Below are 23,847 nucleotides of genomic sequence, written 5' to 3' on the forward strand. Positions count from 1 at the left end.
CTCTTTCCCATCAGTCTGTCCCACTCACTCCCCAGGTTCCATGCAATCATACCCAGTGCTGCCAGGGCTCCTCACAGCTACTTCCTGCCTCCTCCTTGAGTCCCAGAGACACTTCCTGAGGACTCAGACTGCAAACCTGTCTTAAGACCAGAAGGCTACAATCATATTTTACCAATTCAGAATCTTTTAGTCCAGCTCTGGCATACATGGTCCCTGCTGAGGATGGATACTGATTTTATTAAGCTTTCTGTATCAATGCTTCATGTGTTCAGGGAAGAAGGACGTTGAAGGACATAAGGAAAGAGAAGAAAAGACTGAAGAGAACCGGACTACAAGCAATTTGAGGAAAAAATTGATGTCACACTGAAAAATGGAATAAATACACAGAAGATATTTTATCTCAGTATATAAAACATTTTGAAAAGTGTACTCTGCTGCCATCTTGTGAGGCTTATGTTTCACATCTTATAAAAATCTTCCCTCAGGGGCCAGACAATGGCATAACAATAAAACATAATGCTCAGTGATGCTGACATACACAGGAGCGTTCTGGGCTCATGTCCAGGACTTCCCCCCCAAGTATGACTGGTGCACATGCCCATGATTCAGGGCTGGCTGACTCTGGGGGTGGACGGCAGTGTCAAGTCCCTGCTGGGGTTCTCTCTCTCTCTCTCTCTCCACTTATGGAAGATACAAACAGCTAAACTTAAAAAAATAAATAAATAAAGGAATCCTCCCTTGAGCCCAGAAATCACCAGCCAACACTCAATTCAATTAATACAAATGCTTCTGACTCTCCATACCACTTAGTAATATCTAGTTTTTACAGGCCTGTCTTGTCTCCTTATGAAACTGGAAAGTCTTGCTTCTCCCCTAAACAGTGTTCACTAATCTGGTCTCCTCCCTCGCTCTGAGACATCCCATGCATATTTTAATCTCTCTACATTTGTTCATGATGGCTTCCTCTTCTGTATATATACTGCTCCCTCTCTGTCAAACCTTGGTCAGGTCCCACTTTCCCTATGAAGTCTTGTGATTACTCTTAACTATAATGTAGATATTTTTATTTAGAGTTTGGGTTTAGAAACACTTCAACCTAGTTGTTCAGGATATAAATAAAATATTAACTTACTAGGCTGGCAGACAGTGTGGAAGTTAAGGTGGCTGGATCCTATAGGGCAGCAGTGTAGTCCAAACTGGGCCTAGCAGCATGAAAATCACACCAGGTGCATGTATATGTGCATGCCCAAAGTCCTGAGTGGATAATACAGAGGGATTGCGGCATAGCCACTCCCTCTGGGAGATGATTTCTCACCTTACCTCCCTCTCTCTGTCTCTGACAAGCACATGTGTCCTATAGCAAATCAAAAGAAACAAAAAAAATCTATCAATTGTCTGTACTAACATGCAAAAAGTAAATTATTTTAGAATATCTTGTATTTAAAGAATGGCAAATGAGTTCAATTACATTTTTAAGTGAATATTAAAAACCAACTTATATTCAACTTATGTATTACATTAAGAATTACTGAGCTAGCACCATGGCCTAGTGGTTAGGGAGCAGATCCCATATGGCTGACTGCTTGGTTTGAATCCTGATCCTAGGAGCCTGTAAAACACACCATGCATGTGTGCATGCATGCCTAAAAGCCTGTCAGGATGGAGAAGTTGAGGAGGGATTGCAATGTAACCATGCCCCATTGAGGCATGCTTTCTCCTCTCTCTCTCTCCTGAGTGCATGTACCCTTTGGTAAACAGAGAGATTAAATAAATAAATTACTATAACAACTACTATTTATTAAGCACCAGGTCCTTTGCTCAATGACTATATGCCACTGTCATTACTTATTAAAGGTAATGACAATTTCATATCAAGAGCATGGGAAAACAGACTCAATAGTTAGGTGCTCAACAAGTATTAGGAGGGGATTCAACGCCAGATATGCCTCATTCCAAAGCCTACGTTCTCCATATGACACCAACTATGTCTTCGTGACGCAGGCAGCCGGCCATGACACAGCATCTCCGGGAGCTAACCTACAATTGGCACATGGGTAACTGACTCCAAACTGTAAACCTAAGGCCCTCAGTTCTAAATTTTTAAACAATGCTAGCCATATAAAAATGTTTAGGAATTATAGAACAAGACATTATTTGATTTGGATGCAAGCAACTCAAGGGCGACAATAGGGAATAGTATATAAAATCATTTCATCACTAAAAAAACAAAACAAAACAAAAAAAAACACAACAACAACAAAAAAACAAGGATAAGAGAGCTATGGGCAGAGATTTTAGCCACATATACTTAAGGACATTGTTAAGGAAAAAGGCTTCTTGCTGCACTTTCCCAAGCATTTTTCTTGCCCAAGAGATCCTAGCAGCACAAGCAGCATACCTCTGAGCATTCCCCCAAGTATATCTGCTGACTACTTTGCCAATGGGCTTGACCAAAATTGTTTCCACATACACAGCTGCCATTTCTCTCTCTCTGACCTGTAAAGCAGGGAATAAATGAAGACTTGGCATGTCATTTCTGAAAGACTGCCAATCCCTAGGTGGCTAGAGTAACATAAAATAAACTCTAGGCATTCAGATAAATAAATAGTTACTGAATTCCTACTGTGTTTAAAGCATCAAAAAATGCTTACTAACGAAAACTCGTAAAACTTATCCAAGAGAATGACCTTGAATTATTGTGCCAGAAAAGAAATTTAAGTCTTCTACTTCCTTCTAGGGCTCAAGCAACTAAAATGTAGCACCATCACCAAATGGTACCAATTTAACATACTACATATGCTAGAAACTACGGAATCCTGTGTTGAGAAATAAAGGATACATAGACAAATCTATTAAATTTAGAATGTAAATCGCATATCAACATTATAGACAAGCACGGCAGTCAGATATAATATAGAGTGATAAATATAAGATACAGAAACTGCATATAAAGTAACTTCTCATTGAAACCATAACAGAAGTTAAATAGTCAGTGAAAGCTTTAAGGAAAAAGATTAAGAGAGAGATAGAGAGAGACTAAGTTTTGCCTATGAAAGTGGTAAATTAAAAGCTATGATGTTACAATATACAGAAAATGAAGTTCAAAAAAGGAGATTCTTTACAAGTATGTAAACTACTGGGTCATTGGCAAAGTCACAAGGCATAAGAAAAATACATCGTGACTTCCCTGACAACTTAATAGAGCCACAACGTAACTGTAAAACACATGAGAGCAATAAGAAAGAACAAGAGTTCACCCAAAATAACAACCCAACTTAGTATTTTTAATGATGGGATCAGGAATTACTAAAAGTTTCATGCCATTAGCTTCTCTAAACCAGCTTCTGTAAAGTAGATCATTTGAATTAATATTAGAAAGTAAATACAACTAATAATACATCTTAATTATACAGAACATTTAAGAAAAAAATCATTAAATACAAACACTAAAAGTATAGTAGCAACATATCTAGCAGAGAGCCTATGTAACTACTAAAAACAAGCCATGTTTATTTCCAGTATGTCTGAAATATATGAGGGTAAATTTCATTTTCCATGGACTTTTTAAGTCCATGAAAAATTAAATTAAAACACAAGTTTAATTATGTGCAAACATTGCTAAAAATACGTGTGTAATTTTCATAATACACATTTCCATAAACTTTTTGAAGACCCCCTTGTATATTTACATATACTCAGAATACTTCAATTTTCTTTTCTTTTTAAGAAAAAAAATCTGTATTTTAGTTATTACATTGCTCTATAAGGATTTATTCAATAAAGATTAACTTTAGTCTCTGTATTTCTTCAAATAAAGACTATAAAGTCTAAATTAATCTAGAATTAGATCTGACAATTATGCTGCTAGACCCAGTCACCTGGTTGCTAGGTTTATTTTATTCAGAATCATTCCATTCTTCAAATTCTCAATTTAATATTTTTAATGCCATCTTGTTCAGGTCGAAGAGAAACAGTTTAAAAGATCAGTGCTGGGCTGAGCCTATAGCACAGCAGGTAAGTGCTGTGCAGAGGATGCCACATCCCACCTGCTAGTCAAGTTCGAGTCCTAGGCCCAGTGGGCACAAAAACACACCAGGCATGTGTGTGTCCAGGACGCTAACAGGATAGAGAAATGGAGGGAAAAAAAGATTGTGGTATGACCAGGCCCCATTAGGATATGCACCCTCTCTCTCCCTCCCTCATCTTCTCTTACATGCCCATGTGCACCCATGTATGCCCTGTGACCTTAAAAAAAAAAAAAATCAGTGTCTTTGGCAGGGAGTATTGCTGTTATCCTACTCTACACAGTGACTTTTCAGTTAATTTCTATGATGTGTATGTCACCAATAGTATTTCAAAATTTACATTCAGCATATTCTTACTCTGAAAAATTAATGTCAGAAGCAAAACAAATTTGAAAATTTCAAATCACTACATCTAAAACAAAGTTAGTTAAAAGTAAGCATGATTTAAAAACTAAAACGCACATATGTAAAGTCATGAAAAGCTACTTTCTCAGAAATACCTGTCAAAGATCTCTAACTCGAAAATTATACATACTTGTTTTAAAGGAGGATATATCGAGTGATAATTCTGTTTCTAAATTTTAATACAATGAAAATAATGCAAAAATGTAGAGTATGATAGACACTGAGAAGTCTTGAATTTCAGAAGGCCTGTTCCCATCGGCTCAAAATGAACAGCTATAAATTCCATACCTTTCCAATTGCTTCTGATGCTTCTCCTCCCTCGCCTGAGCCTTCATCTGCTGTACCTCAATGGTGTCGGGCTTCCTTCTTCGCATGTACAGCTCATGGTTTCCCATGCATAAGGCCAAAATGCGTTTATTGATTCTCAAACGAGGTGCATAAAAAACAAAATCCTAAACATAAAGTATTCTGAATTTAAAATCTCCCTGGAAGAATGTGTCTGTAAGAACAATCTGTACTAAATTTCAACATGAGGTATGAATTCTTTTCTTCGAGAGGTTTTTGTTACAGGGTGCGCGTGCTTGCCAGAGACACAGAGAGACAGAAAGTGAGAAATCACCCCCCAGGGGGGATGGTCACGCCGCAATCCCTTCTCCTCCATTCTCCTCTTGGGATCTAGGGCATGCATGTACACATGCCTGGCATGAGTTTAAGCCACCGGCTCCGGGACTTGAACCGCGGTTGACTACATGTGAGTTCAACTACATAGCCATTATGCTGGTCCCCATGAGGTATGAATTCTAACGTCATGTTACACACAGCTTAGAAAACATAACCTTTTTTTTTTCTTTTTGGAGAGGTTTTCGCTACAGGGCGCGTATGCTTGCCAGACAGAGAGAGACAGAGAGACAGAAAGTGAGAAATCACCCCCCAGGGGGGATGGTCACGCCGCAATCCCTTCTCCTCCATTCTCCTCTCGGGATCTTGGGCACGCACGCACACGCACCCGGCATGAGTTTTAAGCCACTGGTCCAGGACGCGAACCGCTGTCGGTTACGTGGGAGTCCAGCGACATAGCCATTACGCTAACTGCTGGTTCCCAAAGCATAACATTTTCTAACTTCTAGCATGACAGATTTCTTTTCACATAAATGGTTTCTCACCTTTTCATGCCCTATCAGTTTTAAAAAAGGCTAACATTCTTATCCTCTCAATAATTAAATGTCATATTTTCTTTCTTCTCTGAAGTAACCATGAGCACCTATTCTTTACACCTCTTAGGAGGAAGGTTTTTTTAGTTTGTTGCCCTTTTGCCATTAATGTCGAAATAAGACGTGTTCATGGCTACTGAGTTTTCTAATCTAGCAATGTCTTTCTATCTTTTTGTCTTTTCATTAAGAGTTAAAATATGACAGTAGATGGGGCCAGCAGGTGGTGTGATGGCTGAGGCGCTGGACACTCCCACATGGCCGACCATGTTCGAGTCCCAGACTTGTTGGCTTGTTTTCCTACTTTCTCTCTCTTTGGTCAAATTAAAATAAATGAATGAATAAATAAAATGAAATAAAAACAGTTCTTTAAAAAAAATACTACAGTAGATTTGACACTGAAAGAATTTATGAAATCTATTTAAATAAACAGATTTCTTGGGAACCAGCAGTTAGCGTAATGGCTATGTCGCTGGACTCCCACGTAGTCGACCGCGGTTCGCGTCTCGGACCCGGTGGCTTAAATCTCACGCCGGGCGCGTGTGCGTGCGTGCCCAAGATCCCGAGAGGAGAATGGAGGAGAAGGGATTGCGGCGTGACCATCCCCCCTGGGGGGTGATTTCTCGCTTTCTGTCTCTATGTCTCTCTCTGTCTGTCTGGCGAGCACACGCCTATAGCGAAAACCTCTCCAAAAAAAAAAATAATAATAAAAAAATAAACAGATTTCTTAAAGTCAAAAATTCAAGTTGTAAAGTTGATAACAGAAAATTCTACAGAGTTCATTTAGAACAGAACTGTCTCCTACTACATTTTACCTAACAATTAACACATTTTTAAAAACTTCTTGAGAACAGTGTTTTCAATCACCTCCTAACAAAATATTACCCATCTTATAATTAAATATCAGTTCAAATAAAACTCTTAACACATCATGTAAAAAAATTTAAACCTTGTTTGTTATCACTGGCAAAAAAACTATGAAAAGACCACATTCCTCAGATTCAATAAATGCACAATGCCATTCTGTAAGTGACATCACTGGAAAGTAACAGAAACTTAAAGAATACATAAAACATAAATCAAAATTTTTACTTACAGGTGCCTTTTTGTCAATCGGTTTTATAACAAATTTTTTGTCATTAAATGAAATATTTCTGATTTCACTCCAAGGAAAACCAATTTTAGGTGTTAACCTTAAAAAAAGAAAGGTTCTTGTTAATTAAAGGAAATAATGGATAAAATGTGTAACAACTTTCTAAGACCAGTTTAGCTGAATGATCAGTCTTAAGAGTTCCAGATTTGGGACCAGTAAATGGCATAATGGTTACATCCCTGGGTTCCCATGTAGTTGACCATGGTTTGAGTTCTGGACCCAGCAGCCTAAACCTCACACAGAGCGTGTACATGCCCAAAATTCTGAGAGGAGAATGGAGAAGAGATTGTGGCATGGCCATCCCCTCTGGGGGGTGATTTCTTACTTTGTTTCTGTTTTTCTAGTAAGCACACCTACTATAAGCAAAAGTCTCTCTCTCAAAAAAATTTTTTTTTTGTTAAAAGAGTTCCAGATTTTGGGGCCAGAGGTCGCATGATGGTTAAGGCACTGGAATACCACATGACTGAATGCAGTTCAGTCCTGGACCTGGCAGCTCGCTTTCTCACTTTACCTCTCCCTCTCTCTTATTTCTCTGTGTGTGTGTGCGTGTGTGTCTGTCTGTCTCTCTCTCTCTGGTCAAATTAAAAAATAGTAAGATGGCATAATGGCTACATTACTGGAATTCCACGTAATCGACCGTGGTTCGAGTCCTGGATCCAGAGGCTTAAAACTTACACCAGGTACATGTGCATGCGTGCCCAAAATCCCGAGAGGAGAATGGAGGATTACAGCATAACCATCCCCCGTGGGGGTGATTTTTTGCTTTCTGTCTCTGTCTCTCCAATGAGTGCAAATACCCTACAGCAAAAATCTAAGAAAAAAAAATATATTAAGAATAAAATTCAATAAATATATTTAAGTTCCAGATTTTCAAACTGTAATACTTTACTAATACAGCTGTCATCTTTTTTTTTTAGGAGAGATTTTTGGTATAAGGTACATGCGCTTGCTGGATACACTGAAAGTGAGAAATCAACCCTTTGGGGGATGGTCCTGCCTCAATCCTTCTCCTCCATTCTCCTCTCAGGATCCTGGGCATGCATGCACACGTACCCGGTATGAGTTTCAAGCTGCCAAGTCCAGGACTGGAACTGCAGTTGGCCATGTGGGAGTCTAGCGCCTTAACCATTACACCACCTGCTGACCTCACTGTCATCATCTCTTAAGGAAAAATTTAATAAACTAAATCACATAAAACAAATAATAACCATCCAAAGATTTCATAAATGTGCCATGAACCTAAAAAACACTATGGTTATTTTCCTAAAATTACCCGGGAAAAACTATATACAACACTTTTCACCTCAATATACATACATGTGTTATATTACCCCCTAACGGCCACTGAGATAACTCAAAGTTCCTTGATTAATAAAGGAAATTGCAGGGAGTCACCCAATGACCTGGTGGTTGAGACAGCTAGATTCTACATGATCAATTGTGCTGTTAGAGTCTTGGAGCCAGCAGCTTGAGACACACACCCAGTGCATATGCATTCATGTTCAAAATTCTGAGAGAAGGGATTGGTGTGGCCATTTTCACCTCCCACCAAGTGGTGCTTTCTCACTTTCTCCCTCTCTTGCTCTTTCTGATCAAATTTTAAAAAATAAATAAATAAAATGAGTAAATAATTCTTGGAACCACCAGTTAACATAAAAAAAAAAAAAAAAAGAGGGCCACAAGAATATAGTATTTTTGGTAAACAGTATTATACTACATTTACATGCTACTTTTGAAAAATTTTCAGGCTACTGCCTCAATTCTCACCATGATCTTGTGAGGTGAGCCTTAAATCTAATAGAACAATTTTAAAAAGAAAGAAAAAGATTTAGAATGCCAACATTAGGGTTTTTTTTTTTAATTACTTTAACTTTATTATTATTACTATTATTATTCTCCAGTTTTATCAGAGAGAAACAGAAAGAGAGAGAGGGAAAATGAAAAAGCAAGCCATTAGGTCCAGGACTTGATCTGCAGTTGGCCGTGTGGGGGTCCAGCACCTTTAACCATGACACCACCTGCAGGCCTCATCTAAATTAGTTTTAAATCATTTTTTACTTTAAAAAAATTTCAAAACTGGTATGTTCCAGAGCACAGCAGCTAGGTGCCATGCAGAAGAAATTAGATCCCACAGAGCTGACCAGAATTCAAGTCTTGGTCTGGGCAGCATGAAAAAAATGCTGGGTGCGTCCATGCCCATGATCTTTGACAGGATGGAAAACTGGAGGGAAAAGGACTGTGATGTGACCAGACTCAACAGGGTGATTTCTATCTCTCATATGCACCATGTGACACCATGTGAAAAAAAATAACATAAATTTTTCTCTGAATGATATATCATTCTAATTTTCTTTGTCATATAAAATAGAAAATATGAAGGTAAAGATCAATAAATTCTCTCTTTTGGACTGACTCATCATATATGCTTTGAAGTGTACATTTTATTAGATATCTGTAATAATGAAAATTAAAATTCTGGAGTCAGCCCAGAATTATAATTTGATAGAGTATCTACTATCAAACTAAAATTGCAAAAGTACCTAATTTTTCTCTAGACTAAAGAATAATGCCTTAAAAGGAGATAGTACTGGCATAGACTTGGGTGTTCATGTGGTATAAGAAATAAATTAAAGAAAGGTATAAGAGAATTAGCTATTGTTCCTGAAAAGTGCAAATAAGAGTCTGATGTATATATGTGTAAAATATATATGATCTCTCTATATGGTACCTATATATAGTATATACTATATATGCACACACACACACACACACTATATATATATACATTATATATGCACACACACACTATATATATATATATATATACACACACACACACACAGATATATATGTATAATACAACATGAATGAATTGCATATATGTGTATAATAAAAAATAAATACCCAGTAGATCTCAAAATATTATAACATTCAATATGCATAACAGGAATATATTTTATTGATGTTCAAAAATGTTCAAAACAATTCCTACATAAAAGATGAATGCTTAAAAGATATATTTTGGGCCAGCGCCATGGCACAGTGGTTAAGCACTATGCAGAGGGAGTATGGTCCCTCATCACTGATAATTGTTCAAATAATGGTCCCAGCAGCCTGAAGAACCCACTGGGCAAATGTGTATGTGCCCAGGATCCTGAGAGGATGGAGAAATAAAGAAAAACAAAGGGTTTTAGCATTTCTGAGCCCAATTGGAAGGTGCTTGCTCTCTCCTCCTCCCTCTCTCTCGCAAGTGCACACAGGTACCTTGGTGTGTTTAAAAAAAAAAAGTGTTCTAAACATAGAATAAATATACATTTATTAATTTTATTCACTTGTTGCTCCTATTGTTATATATGTTCATTTCAACTTCCAACTCATTTCTCGGGCATAATATTTAAGGAATTATTATTTTCCCATCAAAGGATCGAATTTTAATTAAGTTACTAGACATAATTTACAAGCGGCAAAGAAGCACACGTGTATAAAATAATTAAGTCAGATAAATACATTGAGAAGTAGAATTCTGAAAACACAAGTGGGAATACAATACTTACGTGGCATTAACTAACTTTTTAACTTGAAAAAAACAGCAGTAATGGTAATAAATACAAAAACAACTTTACAAACAGGACATAAGATTAAAGCTATTTTGACAACTGAATAATGACTAGTTCACTAAGAAAGTACTTACTTGTCATCATGCTCATAAATATTCAGACCCAATGCATCAACGCCTAGCCACAATTCAGTTCCCTTTTTATTCTTTATTTCAAAATAGTTGACTCCATACATTTCTAGATCTTGTGCAATCTTCAGGTATTCCATCATAGAATCTTCCCTGTTGAAATAAACCTAAATGTAATATATTTAAGCAAGAGTATCTACTTTTAAGCTAAAATTGCAAAAATACCTTAGATTAGTGCTTTATGTTTATTCATGCAAGTCAAACAATTTTGGGAGATAATGTGATGTAATAATAAATGTCATAGGGTCAGCTGGTGGCATGGTGGTTAAGGCGCTGAACTCTCATGAGGTCAACTATGGTTCACATCCCAGACCTGGTGGAATGAAAATCACGTTTGGCTCATATACATGCATGCTCAAAAACCCAAAAGAAGAATGGAGAAGAGATTCTTGCATGACCATGCCCCGCAGAGGGTCATTTCTCACTTTTCCCCGCTTTGTCTCTCTCTATGTCCCTCCTGCAAGCACAGGTGTCCTATGGCAAAAACCTTAAAAACAATAACGACAAAAATAAGTGTTATGAAACAAAATACTATGAAGTGAGGAAAAACATACAAAATAGTTCCCCAAATACCTGAGCATTCCTCTATGTTCTTCATGCCAGTTCTGTATTCTCTCCTCCCACTGTTCTTTTGTCAGCTTATGTTGTTCCAAAACACTAAAAAAAAAAAAAAACAAATAACGCCTTAATGATTCAAAAATCAATAGTCTTTTAAAAATCTAGAATCCTTTCAGTAACTTGACTGAGGTGGTTCTCACACAAATCAATACACATGAAAAAATTGCACAGAACTAAATACATACACATACAAGTAAGTGCATTTAAATTGAATGAAACTTTAATGAGTAAGACTGGAAGAAGGATATATAGGATCTATTAGTTTTTACAATTGCACCTGAATCTATAATGATCTCAAAATAAAACATCTCTGGGATCCTAAAATTATTAAATGTGCTACATGTTTTAAAAATAGTTATTGTGGGACCAGCAGTTGCAAAATGGCTTTGTTGTGGGACGTCCATGTAGTCGACTGTGGTTCAAGTTCTGGACCCGGTGGCTTAAACTCACACTGGGCACATGTGTGTGTGTGTCCAAGATCCCGAGAGGAGAATGGAGGAGAAGGCCTAGTGGCGTAGCCATCCCCCCTGGGGGGATGATTTCTTGCTTTCTGTTTGTCTGTCTCTCCCTGTCTTTCTGGCGAGCACACATGCCCTATCGCAAAAACCTCTCCAAAAAACAAACAAAAAAAGCTATTGTAAGGCCAGCAGGTGACATGGTAGTTAGGTGCTGGACACCCACATGGCTAACCGTGATTCAAGTCCTGGATCTGGTGGCTTCCTTCCTCTTTCTCTCTCTCCATATGAAAAATAATAACAAATAAAATTATACAATACTTTAGAAAATAGCTATTGTAAAGATAGTTTATAGTTATTCAAAGATTTCAAATGAATAAAATATTGGACAAAAATGGCTTTCTTATTATTTAAAAAAATTTTTTTTTACAATTTTTTTTTTCTTTTTTTGGAGAGGTTTTTGCTATAGGGCACGTGTGCTCGCCAGAGAGAGACAGAGAGACAGAAAGCGAGAAATCACCCCCCCAGGGGGGATGGACACGCTGCAATCCCTTCTCCTCCCTTCTCCTCTCGGGATCTTGGGCACGCACGCACACGCGCCCGGCGTGAGATTTAAGCCACCGGGTCCGAGACGCGAACCGCGGTCGACTACGTGGGAGTCCAGCGACATAGCCATTACACTAACTGCTGGTCCCCATAATTATTTCATTTTATTGTCATTATTATTATTTTTTAGTTTGATAGAGACACACAAAGAAGAGGGAAAGTGAGAAAGTAAGCCACCGGATCCAGGACTTGAACCGCAGTTGACCACATGGGAGTCCAGCACCTTTAACCACAATGCTACCTGCTGGCCCTGGCTTTCTCATTATCAACAGACAAATCAAATAACATATCATAACCAGAAATAATAAAATAACACATTTTAAAAGTAGTTATTATAAAGATAGTTTACAAGTATTCAAATCTTTCAAATCAATAAAATATTAAACACACATGACTTTCTCATTATTAATAGACAATTTAGAAAATAGATTATAACCATAATTCTCAAGTCCTGACTCTTCCTTTATTCTATGTATTAGGTTATTGGGAAAGTCATGACGTATCTTTCAGTGCAAAAAGAACCTAATATTTACTCTTTTTTGCTTCTAAATTTAATTGTATTGTGTCACATTAGTAGTTCTTTCAATAAAAAAGTATACTATGAAAAGTCATACTCTTATCCAATATCCCCCAAATAACTTTTGTATCTTTCCAGTGTTCCTTATTTGAATGTGAGCAAACACAAACATTCTGATTTTCTACTAGTAGTATTTTAACACTAAATCAGTAACGTCAGTATGCTTACAAGTACAGTTTAACTGCTATGCACACTACAGATCACAGTTTCTAGTCTCTTTGGGTCATACAATCATTATCTACCATTTCATCAGTGAATCCCTGGATCCTACTTTAATGATAACAAAAACGCTGGTGTTAAAATATTATTTTACTATGTGAAAATTTTATATAAAACCCAGGATTTCTTGGCAGTTCTAAGGAATCTTAGGATGGAATCTTACCCTGGACAAGTTATGTACTACTTCGAGTGGATTCCTTAATAGGCTTTCAGACGGACCATTATGTTCTTAATACTATTACCTACAGCTCCTTTCTCTAGGCATTCTCTCCCAAGCTCTTGTTTTTGGGGAGCAGAATCTTATCTTGTCCTTCTGCTTAGACTACTCTTACCTATAAACTCTCTCTTACTGTTCAGTCTCGGGCTCACCAAGAGGAAACGCAAAACCTAGAGCAGCCAACTGTTCACATTATACGCCCAGTGCTAGCTAACACGGAAGTAGTATTCAAAAATCTACAGAATGAATAAATGAATTAAAATCATCAGTTTCCCCCCACTTAAAAAAAAAAATCTAGAAATCCATTTCCCTTGGGTTAATTACTATTTCCTCATTACTCCCTAAACTGTATCTGTGAAGTACATATTGCTCTAAAAGATCCAGCCCCACATGTTAGTGAACGTTAAACATCTGTTATATACTGTCTAAATTTCAAACACAATATCTTCAAAATTGAAATCAACTTCTTCCCAAATGTTTTCTTACTCTCTGTCTTGACGAATAAAAGGTATTATCAATCACCCAGCTGCTGAAGTTAAAAGACCTGGCATGTAAATTTTTATGTATTCCAGAAGACTTAAAAAGTTGGTGGGAATATGGAATTAAAGCACAAATTAATTTTGGTATAAAAATTTGTGTTGGGGGACCAGCAGTTAGCGTAATAGCTATGTCGCTGGACTCCCACGTAGTCGACCGCAGTTCACATCCCGGACCCGGTGGCTTAAAACTCACGCCGGGTGTGTGTGCATGCGTGCCTAAGATCCCAAGAGGAGAATGGAGAAGGGATTGCAGTGTGACCATCCCCCCAGGGGGTGATTTCTCACTTTTGGTCTCTATGTCTCTCTCTGCCTGTCTGGCGAGTGCACGCGCCCTACAGTGAAAACCTCTCCAAAAAAAAAAAAAATTGTGCTATCGACAGTATGTTTTTCCATGAACTTTTTGAAGATATCACCTTTTACTGTGTTATCAAAGAAGTCATACTGTGTTTTTTCTTTGCAAAAATGCATCATGACTTTTCTGACAACCCAATATCTGAAGGAATTGATTTTTCATTTTACCAGAGGGCTAAACTTCACTGTGGGAGAACAGATTGCTCATCTATGTTTTTCAATATAGGAATTAAGTATTCATAAGAATATCGAATTATTTTATTTGGCTTAATACCAAATAACTTTGTTTCCTTACTTCCTCCCCAGGTACTTAGATACTGAGAAAAAGTATTCTATATGCCATAGATGGAAGAAGCCAATCACTGTAAAGGGTAAAGATAGATATCTTCTTTATTCTAAACCAAAAAGTTAGTATTCTGAATTTATCTTTCTCTCTTAAGCTTAGACAGTTTGAGTTAATTTTCCACAGATTATCAACTATGGGGGAATAAATAACCTGTAAACTTAAGAGCCAAATCTTGAACTGCATTTGCACTGGCAACCATAACCTGTCCTACCTGAAGCAATTCAGCTGCTTTCCTTCTTTTTAAATAGGACAGGATAGAGCACACATACTTTTAAAATAAAGAAATTAAATTGAGCTTGAGTGTAATAATAGTGTTTAAAAGACTTTTTTTTAAATCACATGACTATTAATAGAAACCAATTACTTCAACTGGTACCACACAGCAATCTCATCTAATACTTAAAGAATGATTATCTGTGTTGTACTTACTTACTGAGATAAAGCATGTTTATTTTTCTTTAAATAAACATTTAAGAAATTTTTAAGAGTAGTTTTGATAATAAAAAGTTATATGGAACCATCAAATGGCATAATGGCTACGTTGCTGGATTCCCATGTAGTCGACTGTGGTTTGAGTCCCGGACCCGGTGGCTTAAACTCATACCAGGCGCATGTGCATGCATGCCCAAGATCCCGAGAGGAGAATGAAGGAGAAGCAATTGTGGCGAGGCCATCCCCCATTTCTATCTCTGTCTCCCTCTGTATTTTGGATGAGCACACATACCCTTTAGCAAAAACCTCTCCAAAAAAATGTTATTATATGTACTGACTTAAAACTCAATCTTCTGCACATTTTAACATATATAAATTATATCCCAATTAAAAGTTATAACTCGGGACCAGCAGGTGACATGGTTAGGTGCTGACCCCCACATGGCCAACCAGAGGCTTTAAACACTCCAGGAACATGTGCATGGGTGCTCAAAATCCTGAGAGGAGAAGGGATTGTGGCATGGCCGTTCCCCCAGGGGGTGATTTCTCACTTTCTCTCTCTTTCCAGAGAATGTATGTGCACTATAGCAAATATCTCTCTTAAAAAAAAAGAGTTAAAACTCATCCTATCCAAAATGTAATTCTATAGTCATCAATTACTGAATCAATGCATAAATTAAAAATAATAAAAATCTGCAACGAAAGATGTAGGGTTGCATTAACAATCAAAACTAGAACAATATAAACAGACTAATGAACATCTCATATTGCTGATTGTCTTAGTAAGCAACATGTATTATTCAACCTTCCTCTAAGACAATTATTATTATTGTAATAGTAAAGGGCAGAACACTATAACATTTGTAACCAAATTTTAAAATTACTTGGTACTTGTACTTAGTGGTACCTTACAAAGCATGTATCAATATGTAGCATTTATTAGCCAAAACTAAATGTAAATGCTAAAAATAAATTGATAAAAGTGGAAATGAAGTATAGATAGTTATGTCTATCTTCATATCTAGTAACTATGAAAGAGAAACTACACTTAAGGGCTTCAATATTATGAGGAAATGGTATAAACCTAAACTCTTAATAGCAATATACTGTTCTGCATTTTTATAAAGTATTTTATTTAACTATATTTATTTATTTACTTATGTTTAATTTGACCAGAGAAGGACAGAGTGAGAGAGAGAAGGAAACTGAGAAAGCAAGCTGCCAGGTCCAAGACTAGAACCATGGTCGGCCATGTGGGAGTCCAGCTCCTTCAACCACCACACCACCTGCTGGCCCCTGTTTTGCATTTAAACAGGAATGTTAAAATTCAGGAATTTGAGGCCAGCAGGTGGCATGGTGGTTAAGGTGCTAGCCTTCCACTGGGTGATCAGGGTTTGAGTCCGGGACCTGGTGGCTGGCTATTACACTCTCCCACCCCTGCCAATGTCTCTCTCTGACAAGTACACACACCCTACAGCAAATTTTAAAATAATAATAAATGAAATACTTCTTTTAAAAAAATTCATGGAATTTGGATTAAGAACAGTAACAACATTTCTCCAGGTTCTAAAAGACATATCTCAACATACTAGTATCAGGCAATGTGTGCACTGCACTACCACATTAACTGAGGGTGTTTTTTTTTTTCTTTTTTGGAGAGGTTTTTGCTATAGGGCGGGTGCACTCACCAGAAAGACAGATAGAGAGAGACAGAAAGCGAGACATCACCCCCCAGGGGGGATGGCCACACCACAATCCCTTCTCTTCCATTCTCCTCTCGGAATCTTGGGCACACACACACATGGCGCCTGGCATGAGTTTAAGCCACCGGGTCCAGAACTTGAACCGTGGTCAGCTACATGGGAGTCCAGCAACATAGCCATTACGCTAACTGCTGGCCCCTCGCTTTCTTTCTCTCTGTCTCTTTCTGTCTTTCTGGTGAGCGCCTGTGCCCTATAGCAAAAACCTCTACAAAAAAAATTTAAAAATTAAAATTAAAAAAAAAAAGGAAAAAAAAAAAAAGAAGAAAGTGAGAAACTCTCCCCCATGGAAGAAAAAATACATACATACATACTGAGGCTCAAAATTTTAGATTATGCACCTAAGGCCAAGTAACTAGCAAAGAGTAGAATCAATAGTCAAAATACAGGTCTTGGGAACCAGCAGTTAGTGTAATGGCTATGTCGCTGGACTCCCACATAGTCGACCGCAGTTCACGTCCCGGACTCGGTGGCTTAAAAAAACTCACGCCGGGCACGTGTGCGTGCGTGCCCAAGATCCCGAGAGGAGAATGGAGGAGAAGGGATTGCGGTGTGACCATCCCCCCTGGGGGGTGATTTCTCTCTTTCTGTCTCTATGTCTCTCTCTGTCTGTATGGCGAGTGCACACGCCCTATAATGAAAAAACCTTTCCAAAAAAAAAAGAAAAGAAAAAAAAATACAGGTCGTGTAGTAATTTTTTTCTGTCATATTTAAAAGAACTGTTAGAAAGAGAACAGTACACTGCAGGTAAGAACAGAGTGCTAGCCTAGGAATGTGAAAACCTAGTTTAAAAACCTTTTTAACTTTCTACCTAAAGAGGTAGAAAAACTTAGTTCTATGGAAAAAAACACATAGAATCCCACTTACTTTTTTTTTTTTTTTTGGAGAGGTTTTCGCTATAGGGCGTGTGCACTTGCCAGACAGACAGAGAGAGACATAGGACAGAAAGCGAGAAATCACCCCCCAGGGGGGATGGTCATGCCGCAATCCCTTCTCCTCCACTCTCCTCTCGGGATCTTGGGCACGCACGCACACGCGCCTGGCGTGAGTTTTAAGCCACCAGGTCCGGGACGCGAACTGCAGTCGACTACATGCGAGTCCAGTGACATACCCATTACGCTAACTGCTGGTTCCCCCACTTACTATTCTTAAAAGGATTTATTAAGCACTCATCTGCCTGTATTAGAATTTTTACCAAGCAGTAAAAGTCACATCCTCCCCCACTGTCTATCCTGTTTCCCTGAGAATAAACAAGTAGATCAAGTTTAGGTCATTACAGAGCATATAAATCTATGTAGTTGCTAGATCACAAATTTTTTACCAGTAATTTTGGTTTGTTGTTTAATTTTTGCTATAGGGTACCTATGCTCACTGAAGAGGAAGAGAAAAAGAAAGAAAAAATGAGAAAGTACCCCCCTTACGGGGGATGGCCACGCCACAATCCTTTCTCCTCCATTTCCCTCCTGGCATTTTGAACATATGCTCAGATGTGCCAGGTATGTTTTTCAGGTCACAGGGTCGGCCACAGGGTCAGCCACATAGGATCCAACCACTTTAACCTCCACACTACTGACTGACCTACTAAATCATGATTTTTAAAAAGATACTCTGATTCAGCTAGCAATTTAAAATTTGAAAAGTAATCTTTCTTTTTTTTGTGGGGGAGAAGTTTTTGCTATAGGGTGTGTGTGCTCACCAGAAAGACAGAGAAACAGAGACAGAAAGCGAGAGATCAACCCAGGGGTGCAATCCCTTCTCCTCCATTCTCCTCTCAGGATCTTGGGCATGCACGCACATGCACCTGGCATGAGTTCAAGCCACAGGGTCCAGGACTTGAACCGCAGTCAACTACATAGGAATCCAGCAACATAGTTATTCGCCAACTGCTGGTCCCATTAATCTCTCTTTTTTTTTTTAAGAGATTTTTACTATAGGGTGTGTGTGCTTGCCAGAGAGACAGAGAGTGAGAAATCACCCATTGGGGGATGGCCACGCTGCAATCCCTTCTCCTCCACTCTCCTCGTAGGATCTTGGGCACATACATACACAGCCTAAGTTTTAAGCCAGGTCCGGGACTCGACTCACAGTCAACTATGCAGGTGGGCATCCAGTGACATATGCCATCTGCAGGTCCCAGGAATCTCTTTTAATCTAGACACTTATGGAATATAGTTTTTTTCAAAATTATTTATTCATTTAACTTTATTTGTTATTATTATTTTTAATCTGACACAAGACAGAGAGAGAGAGAGAAAAGGGAAGTGAGAAAGCCAGGTTCAGGACTTGAACCTCTGTCGGCCATGTGGGAGTCCACATGCCCTTAAACGCCATGCCACTTGCTGGCCCTGGAACGTAGTTTTTAGAGAATATACCGGGTCGCAGAAAAGTCATGACTCATTTTTGCACAGAAAAACAGAAAAATACATCATTAATGTTTCAGACGACCCAATACAAGAAGGTATTGTTTACTTACCGCTGCGGTAGGAGTCTATCATTAGCCAGGTAGCCTGGCTTGTGAATGTCTTTATTGTAATCACCATATTTTGCTTGGACAGCATACGAAGCTAAAAGAACTGCAGTTTCTGGTGGGCAATATATTTCATCATTTAGGATTGCTTCTTTAACTTGCAAGAAGAAAAGTCTCTGGGTTATTTCTTGAATTAATTCCTCAGACACATCTTCAGGAAAAAATTTAGCTCTAAACTTGAACTGTAAAGGATTCTCTTTTTTAACATCCTGCTGTGTTACCTGGAATGGTAATTTTAAGTATTAATTAACAAAAATATTAAATTCAAAATAATTGAACCTAGTCACATCAAATTTTGGAAGAAAGTGGGAATTGAAGATTTTAAAGCTTTTAAGAGTTTAATATGTAAGATTCTAAATCTGCAAACAACTGTATATGAGAAAAAAGTATGCCTATAACTTAAACTGAAAACTTCTCTTCATATCCTGAGCACCTTATCCTGCATGTTTAAATCAAAGCTAAAGTACGTAGTTTTGCCACATGTAATATTTGCTTTAAAACAGTATTTTTTATGTGCCAAGTTTTCAAATAGAAAACATAATTCTTTTTTCAAAGATAAGTTGGTAGTACTTAACTGACTTTAAAACATGACACCTCTTAAATAATTAACAGGGATGAATGCACATATTACGATATATTTTACCTTTTTATTTAGTTTAAGCCATGTAGAATAACCTTTGCTGTCAACATACTGCAGCCCAAAAAACCAGACCTCCCGCAAACCAACTGTTTTTACCACCTACAAGGAAAAAAAAATCAGTTTCAGTTCAACATTCACATTGTAACTAGATGACACAAAAGAACAAAATTACATAAGTAGAGGTACATTCCTTTGCCACAGGAAAGGTTTTTCCTAAATTTAATGTATAAAAGCAACTTTTCTGAAAAAATTATTTCAATTACCCTCAAATCACTCCATTAGTATTAGGGCAAATAGTAGCGTTTTAGTAATAAAATATCTGATACAGTCTATGTTCACCTACACTGAGCAGGAAAACCATTCTTGAAACATGCCATAAATATTATTCTTCTATAAACCTTTGCTCATGCCTTTTCTTGTACCTAGAACTGTTTCTTCTGTACTTTTACTACCCATTAAGTAATTTATTCTTCCAGGCCTAACTCAACTAACACACCTTCTATGACTAAACCCCTTATCATCTACTAGGTCATTGGAAAGTCATGACACATTTTTGTATAGAAAAATACTCATGATTTTTCCAATGACCTAATAGGTAAAATTAATCACTTATCCCCTAACATTCTCATAGTACTTTATATTGCTCTCTGAACATTTATTCTATCATATCATAATTGTGGTAGTAGTCATTTGACTACTTACCCTCATCTATGTGACACTTAAGAAATTACTGTTTGGGAACCAGCAGTTAGCGTAATCGCTATGTCGCTGGACTCCCACGTAGTCGACCGTGGTTCGTGTCCCGGACCCGGTGGCTTAAACTCACGCCGGGCGCATGTGTGTGCATGCCCAAGATCCTGAGAGGAGAATGGAGGAGAAGGGATTGCGGCGTGACCATCCCCCCTGGGGGGTGATTTCTCGCTTTCTGTCTCTATGTCTCTCTCTGTCTGTCTGGCGAGTGCACGCGCCCTACAGCGAAAACCTCTCCAAGAAAAAAAAAAAAAAAGAAAGAAATGACTGTTTTAGTCACTTTAAAATGCAGGTCACCTCACAGAATGCTCTCTGCCTATGGTTGGTGCTCAGAAGTATTAGAGCAAATAAAATATTGGGTCTGGGATGTAAGACCTGTACCCACACTTAACAAAAGCACTTGTTTAAAGAAAAATAATCTACATTTAAAATAAAATCAGGGGGACCAGCAGTTGGCATAATGGCTGCATCGCAGGACTCCCATATAGTCAATCGAGTCCTGGACTCAGTGGCTTAAACTTATGTCAGGTGTGTGTGCCCAAGATCCCGAGAGGAGAATGGAGGAGAATGGAGAGGGGGGGTTTTGTGGGGCGCCCCCCCCCCCCCCCCGGGGGGGGGGGTGTGATTTCTCGTGTTCTGTCTCTCTGGTGAGCACATATGCCCTATAGCAAAAACCTCTCCAAAAAGAAAAAAGAAACAACTTTTAAGAAAATTGAATTTTCATTTTTTCAGATTTTGGATAAGTATACAATCGGGTAACACCTAATACAAACAAAATATCAAATATGTTATTTATGTATTGTTTACTGAGAGAGAGAAAAAAAATAGCAATATTCCAACAAATCTTCAACAGGCTCTCATCACACTGCAATCCCTCCTTTATTCCCCAGGCTTTCTAGCTAGCATTTTGGGCAAACCCTGGATCCTAACTCTGGTCTTACATGCAGCTCCTGTGCTGCAGAGCAGTGGCCTCAACCTGCACTACGGTGGCTGGGCCTACTAGTAAGAAATGCATTACTATTATGCTACAAACTTTCCTGTTCTTCGTGATCAGATTAGTCTTACTAAACATTACCACTCCTACTCTTGTGTAAAAGTGTACATGAAGTTTATGTAAAAACCGTTCTCCAGGGAACCAGCAGTTAGCGTAATGGCTATGTCGCTGGACTCCCACGTAGTCGACCGCGGTTCGTGTCCCGGACCCGGTGGCTTAAAACTCACGCCGGGCACGTGTGCGTGCGTGCCCAGGATCCCGAGAGAATGGAGGAGAAGGGATTGCGGCGTGACCATCCCCCCTGGGGGGTGATTTCTCGCTTTCTGTCTCTATGTCTCTGTCTGTCTGTCTAGCGAGCGCACGCGCCCTACAGTGAAAATCTCTCCAAAAAAAAACCATTCTCCATAAAAGATGTAGCAGTCGCCTCACCTTCTCTTTTACCTTCTTCTGTCTTTCCAATTGTCTCTATCTTATCTGACCTCTAGTCACCAATTTCTTCCTTTTCTCAGTAAAACTTACTTACATGATCATACTGCATTACTCAGAAACTTAAATTTTAAAATACTGATGGCATACAGCAGGCCCAGATAATTAAATGGTTTCCAAGCATTGTCTTTTTTTTTTTTTTTTTGGAGGTTTTCGCTATAGGGCGCGTGCACTCGCCAGACAGAGACATAGAGACAGAAAGCGAGAAATCACCCCGCAATCCCTTCTCCTCCATTCTCCTCTCGGGATCTTGGGCACGCACACACACGCGCCCGGCGTGAGTTTTAAGCCACCGGGTCCAGGACGCAAACCGCGGTCAACTACATGGGAGTTCAGCGACATAGCCATTACGCTAACTGCTGGTTCCCAGCATTGCCTTTTTTAAAGTTCCACAGGGACCTCAAATGTGCAGTCAAGACTGAGAAAAATGATAAGATCTGTAGTCCAAGTTCCTTAAGATGACATACCCGACTTCTACAGCCTAATCCCTGGCTAGCACAGTATGAGTCAATGATACCAATGGCTGACAGTCTGTGATACCATAGGTCTTTGCTCCTGATATTCTCTTTGCCAGGAATCTCCACCCATTCCACTCAAGACCTACATAGAATATTTGTGAGTCCTTTTTGGTCACCACTTCAATGCTTTTCAGAGCAGATAATAAGTAAAAACTTGTTGATAATTATTTTTTTAATAAACCTTGCTATAGGGTGCATACACTTACCAGAGAGAGAGAAAGTAAGAAAGGACCCCTAAGAGGAGATAGCCATACTGCAATCCCTTCTCTTCCATTCTCCTCTAGGAATAATGGGTAATTACTCACATGCACCTGGTGTGTTTCTCAATCCACTCAGTCCAGGACTCAAATCAGGCAATAGGCCTTGTGAGATACAGCTGCCTCAATCACCACACCACTGGCTGACCCAATATTTGCTTTTTAAATGTCTTATCCCACAAATGTAGAAATAAGAAAGAATACCCCTATAACTGTTCAAGACATCTGGGTATGTACTATGAAAAATTCCAAGCACTGTATTGTTAGATTATCAATAAAGGCATGGAAAAATATAGAAAGAGGTATGCAATAACATCTACGGCATGGCGTTGAAAGCAGCATACTTCATATGGTTAAATGATACCTGGTCAAAAAGCTGTTTGCCAGTTGTATTGGGCTGAATGGCAAATTCCAGCTCAGCATCCATTGTAGTTACTCTTACATTGATCTGTAACAAAAGCAAAAGTATAATCAGTATGAAAGAAATATACTTAGTAAGAATAGACATGATACAATTCTTTTATCTGATTTTTAATATTTCTTTGTTAAAGTGATAAAGTTTAATTTTAATCACAGGAGTTCTTACTTAAACCTATTTGAAAAACAAAGAGCTTATTAAGTCCTCATTTAAAAACATCTGTTGAGGGACCAGCAGATGGTGTAATGGTTATGTCATTGGATTCTCATGTAGTCAACCATGGTTCGAGTACCGTAGTGGCTTAAATTCACACCGACTGCATGTGTGTGTGTGCCTAAAATCTCAAAAGGAGAATGGAGAAGAAGGGACTGGGGTGTAGCCATCTCTCATGGGGGAGGGAGGGAGCTTTCTGTCCCTGTCTGTCTCTCTCCAGCGAGCGCATGCACCCTATAGCAAAAATCTCTCTTGAACAAAACATCTGTTGAATCTGTTAACACCTACTGGGCACTAGCCATCGACTTCTATGTTCTCATTTAGCGTGTGAAACAATACTAGAAAATATTGTGTTCATTTCTACAGAAACTCAGAAACTTTTTATTAC

The 23,847-nt window shown here is 38.4% G+C and overlaps 1 protein-coding gene across 4 annotated transcripts in view; it reads right to left on the reverse strand.

Annotated features, from left to right (window-relative positions):
• RDX (radixin) overlaps positions 1-23,847 on the reverse strand; it is a 70,553-nt gene that overhangs the window by 43,372 nt on the left and 3,334 nt on the right. For 3 of the 4 annotated variants that reach the window (XM_006150968.1, XM_006150966.3, XM_014588804.2), the window contains exons 2-8: positions 23,193-23,276; positions 19,827-19,922; positions 19,130-19,404; positions 11,110-11,193; positions 10,483-10,629; positions 6,735-6,831; positions 4,719-4,882 (exon numbers count right to left, since the gene is read on the reverse strand). In XM_006150968.1, coding sequence (XP_006151030.1) covers positions 4,719-4,882; positions 6,735-6,831; positions 10,483-10,629; positions 11,110-11,193; positions 19,130-19,404; positions 19,827-19,922; positions 23,193-23,276 — 947 coding nt within the window. Of the gene's footprint in view, positions 1-4,718; positions 4,883-6,734; positions 6,832-10,482; positions 10,630-11,109; positions 11,194-19,129; positions 19,405-19,826; positions 19,923-23,192; positions 23,277-23,847 lie in introns of those variants that run through there. The other variant, XM_014588805.2, reaches the window with a different exon arrangement.

Source organism: Tupaia chinensis, unplaced genomic scaffold, assembly GCF_000334495.1.
Source record: "Tupaia chinensis unplaced genomic scaffold, TupChi_1.0 Scaffold000311_2, whole genome shotgun sequence".
In the NCBI taxonomy this organism is placed as follows: Eukaryota; Metazoa; Chordata; class Mammalia; order Scandentia; family Tupaiidae; genus Tupaia; species Tupaia belangeri.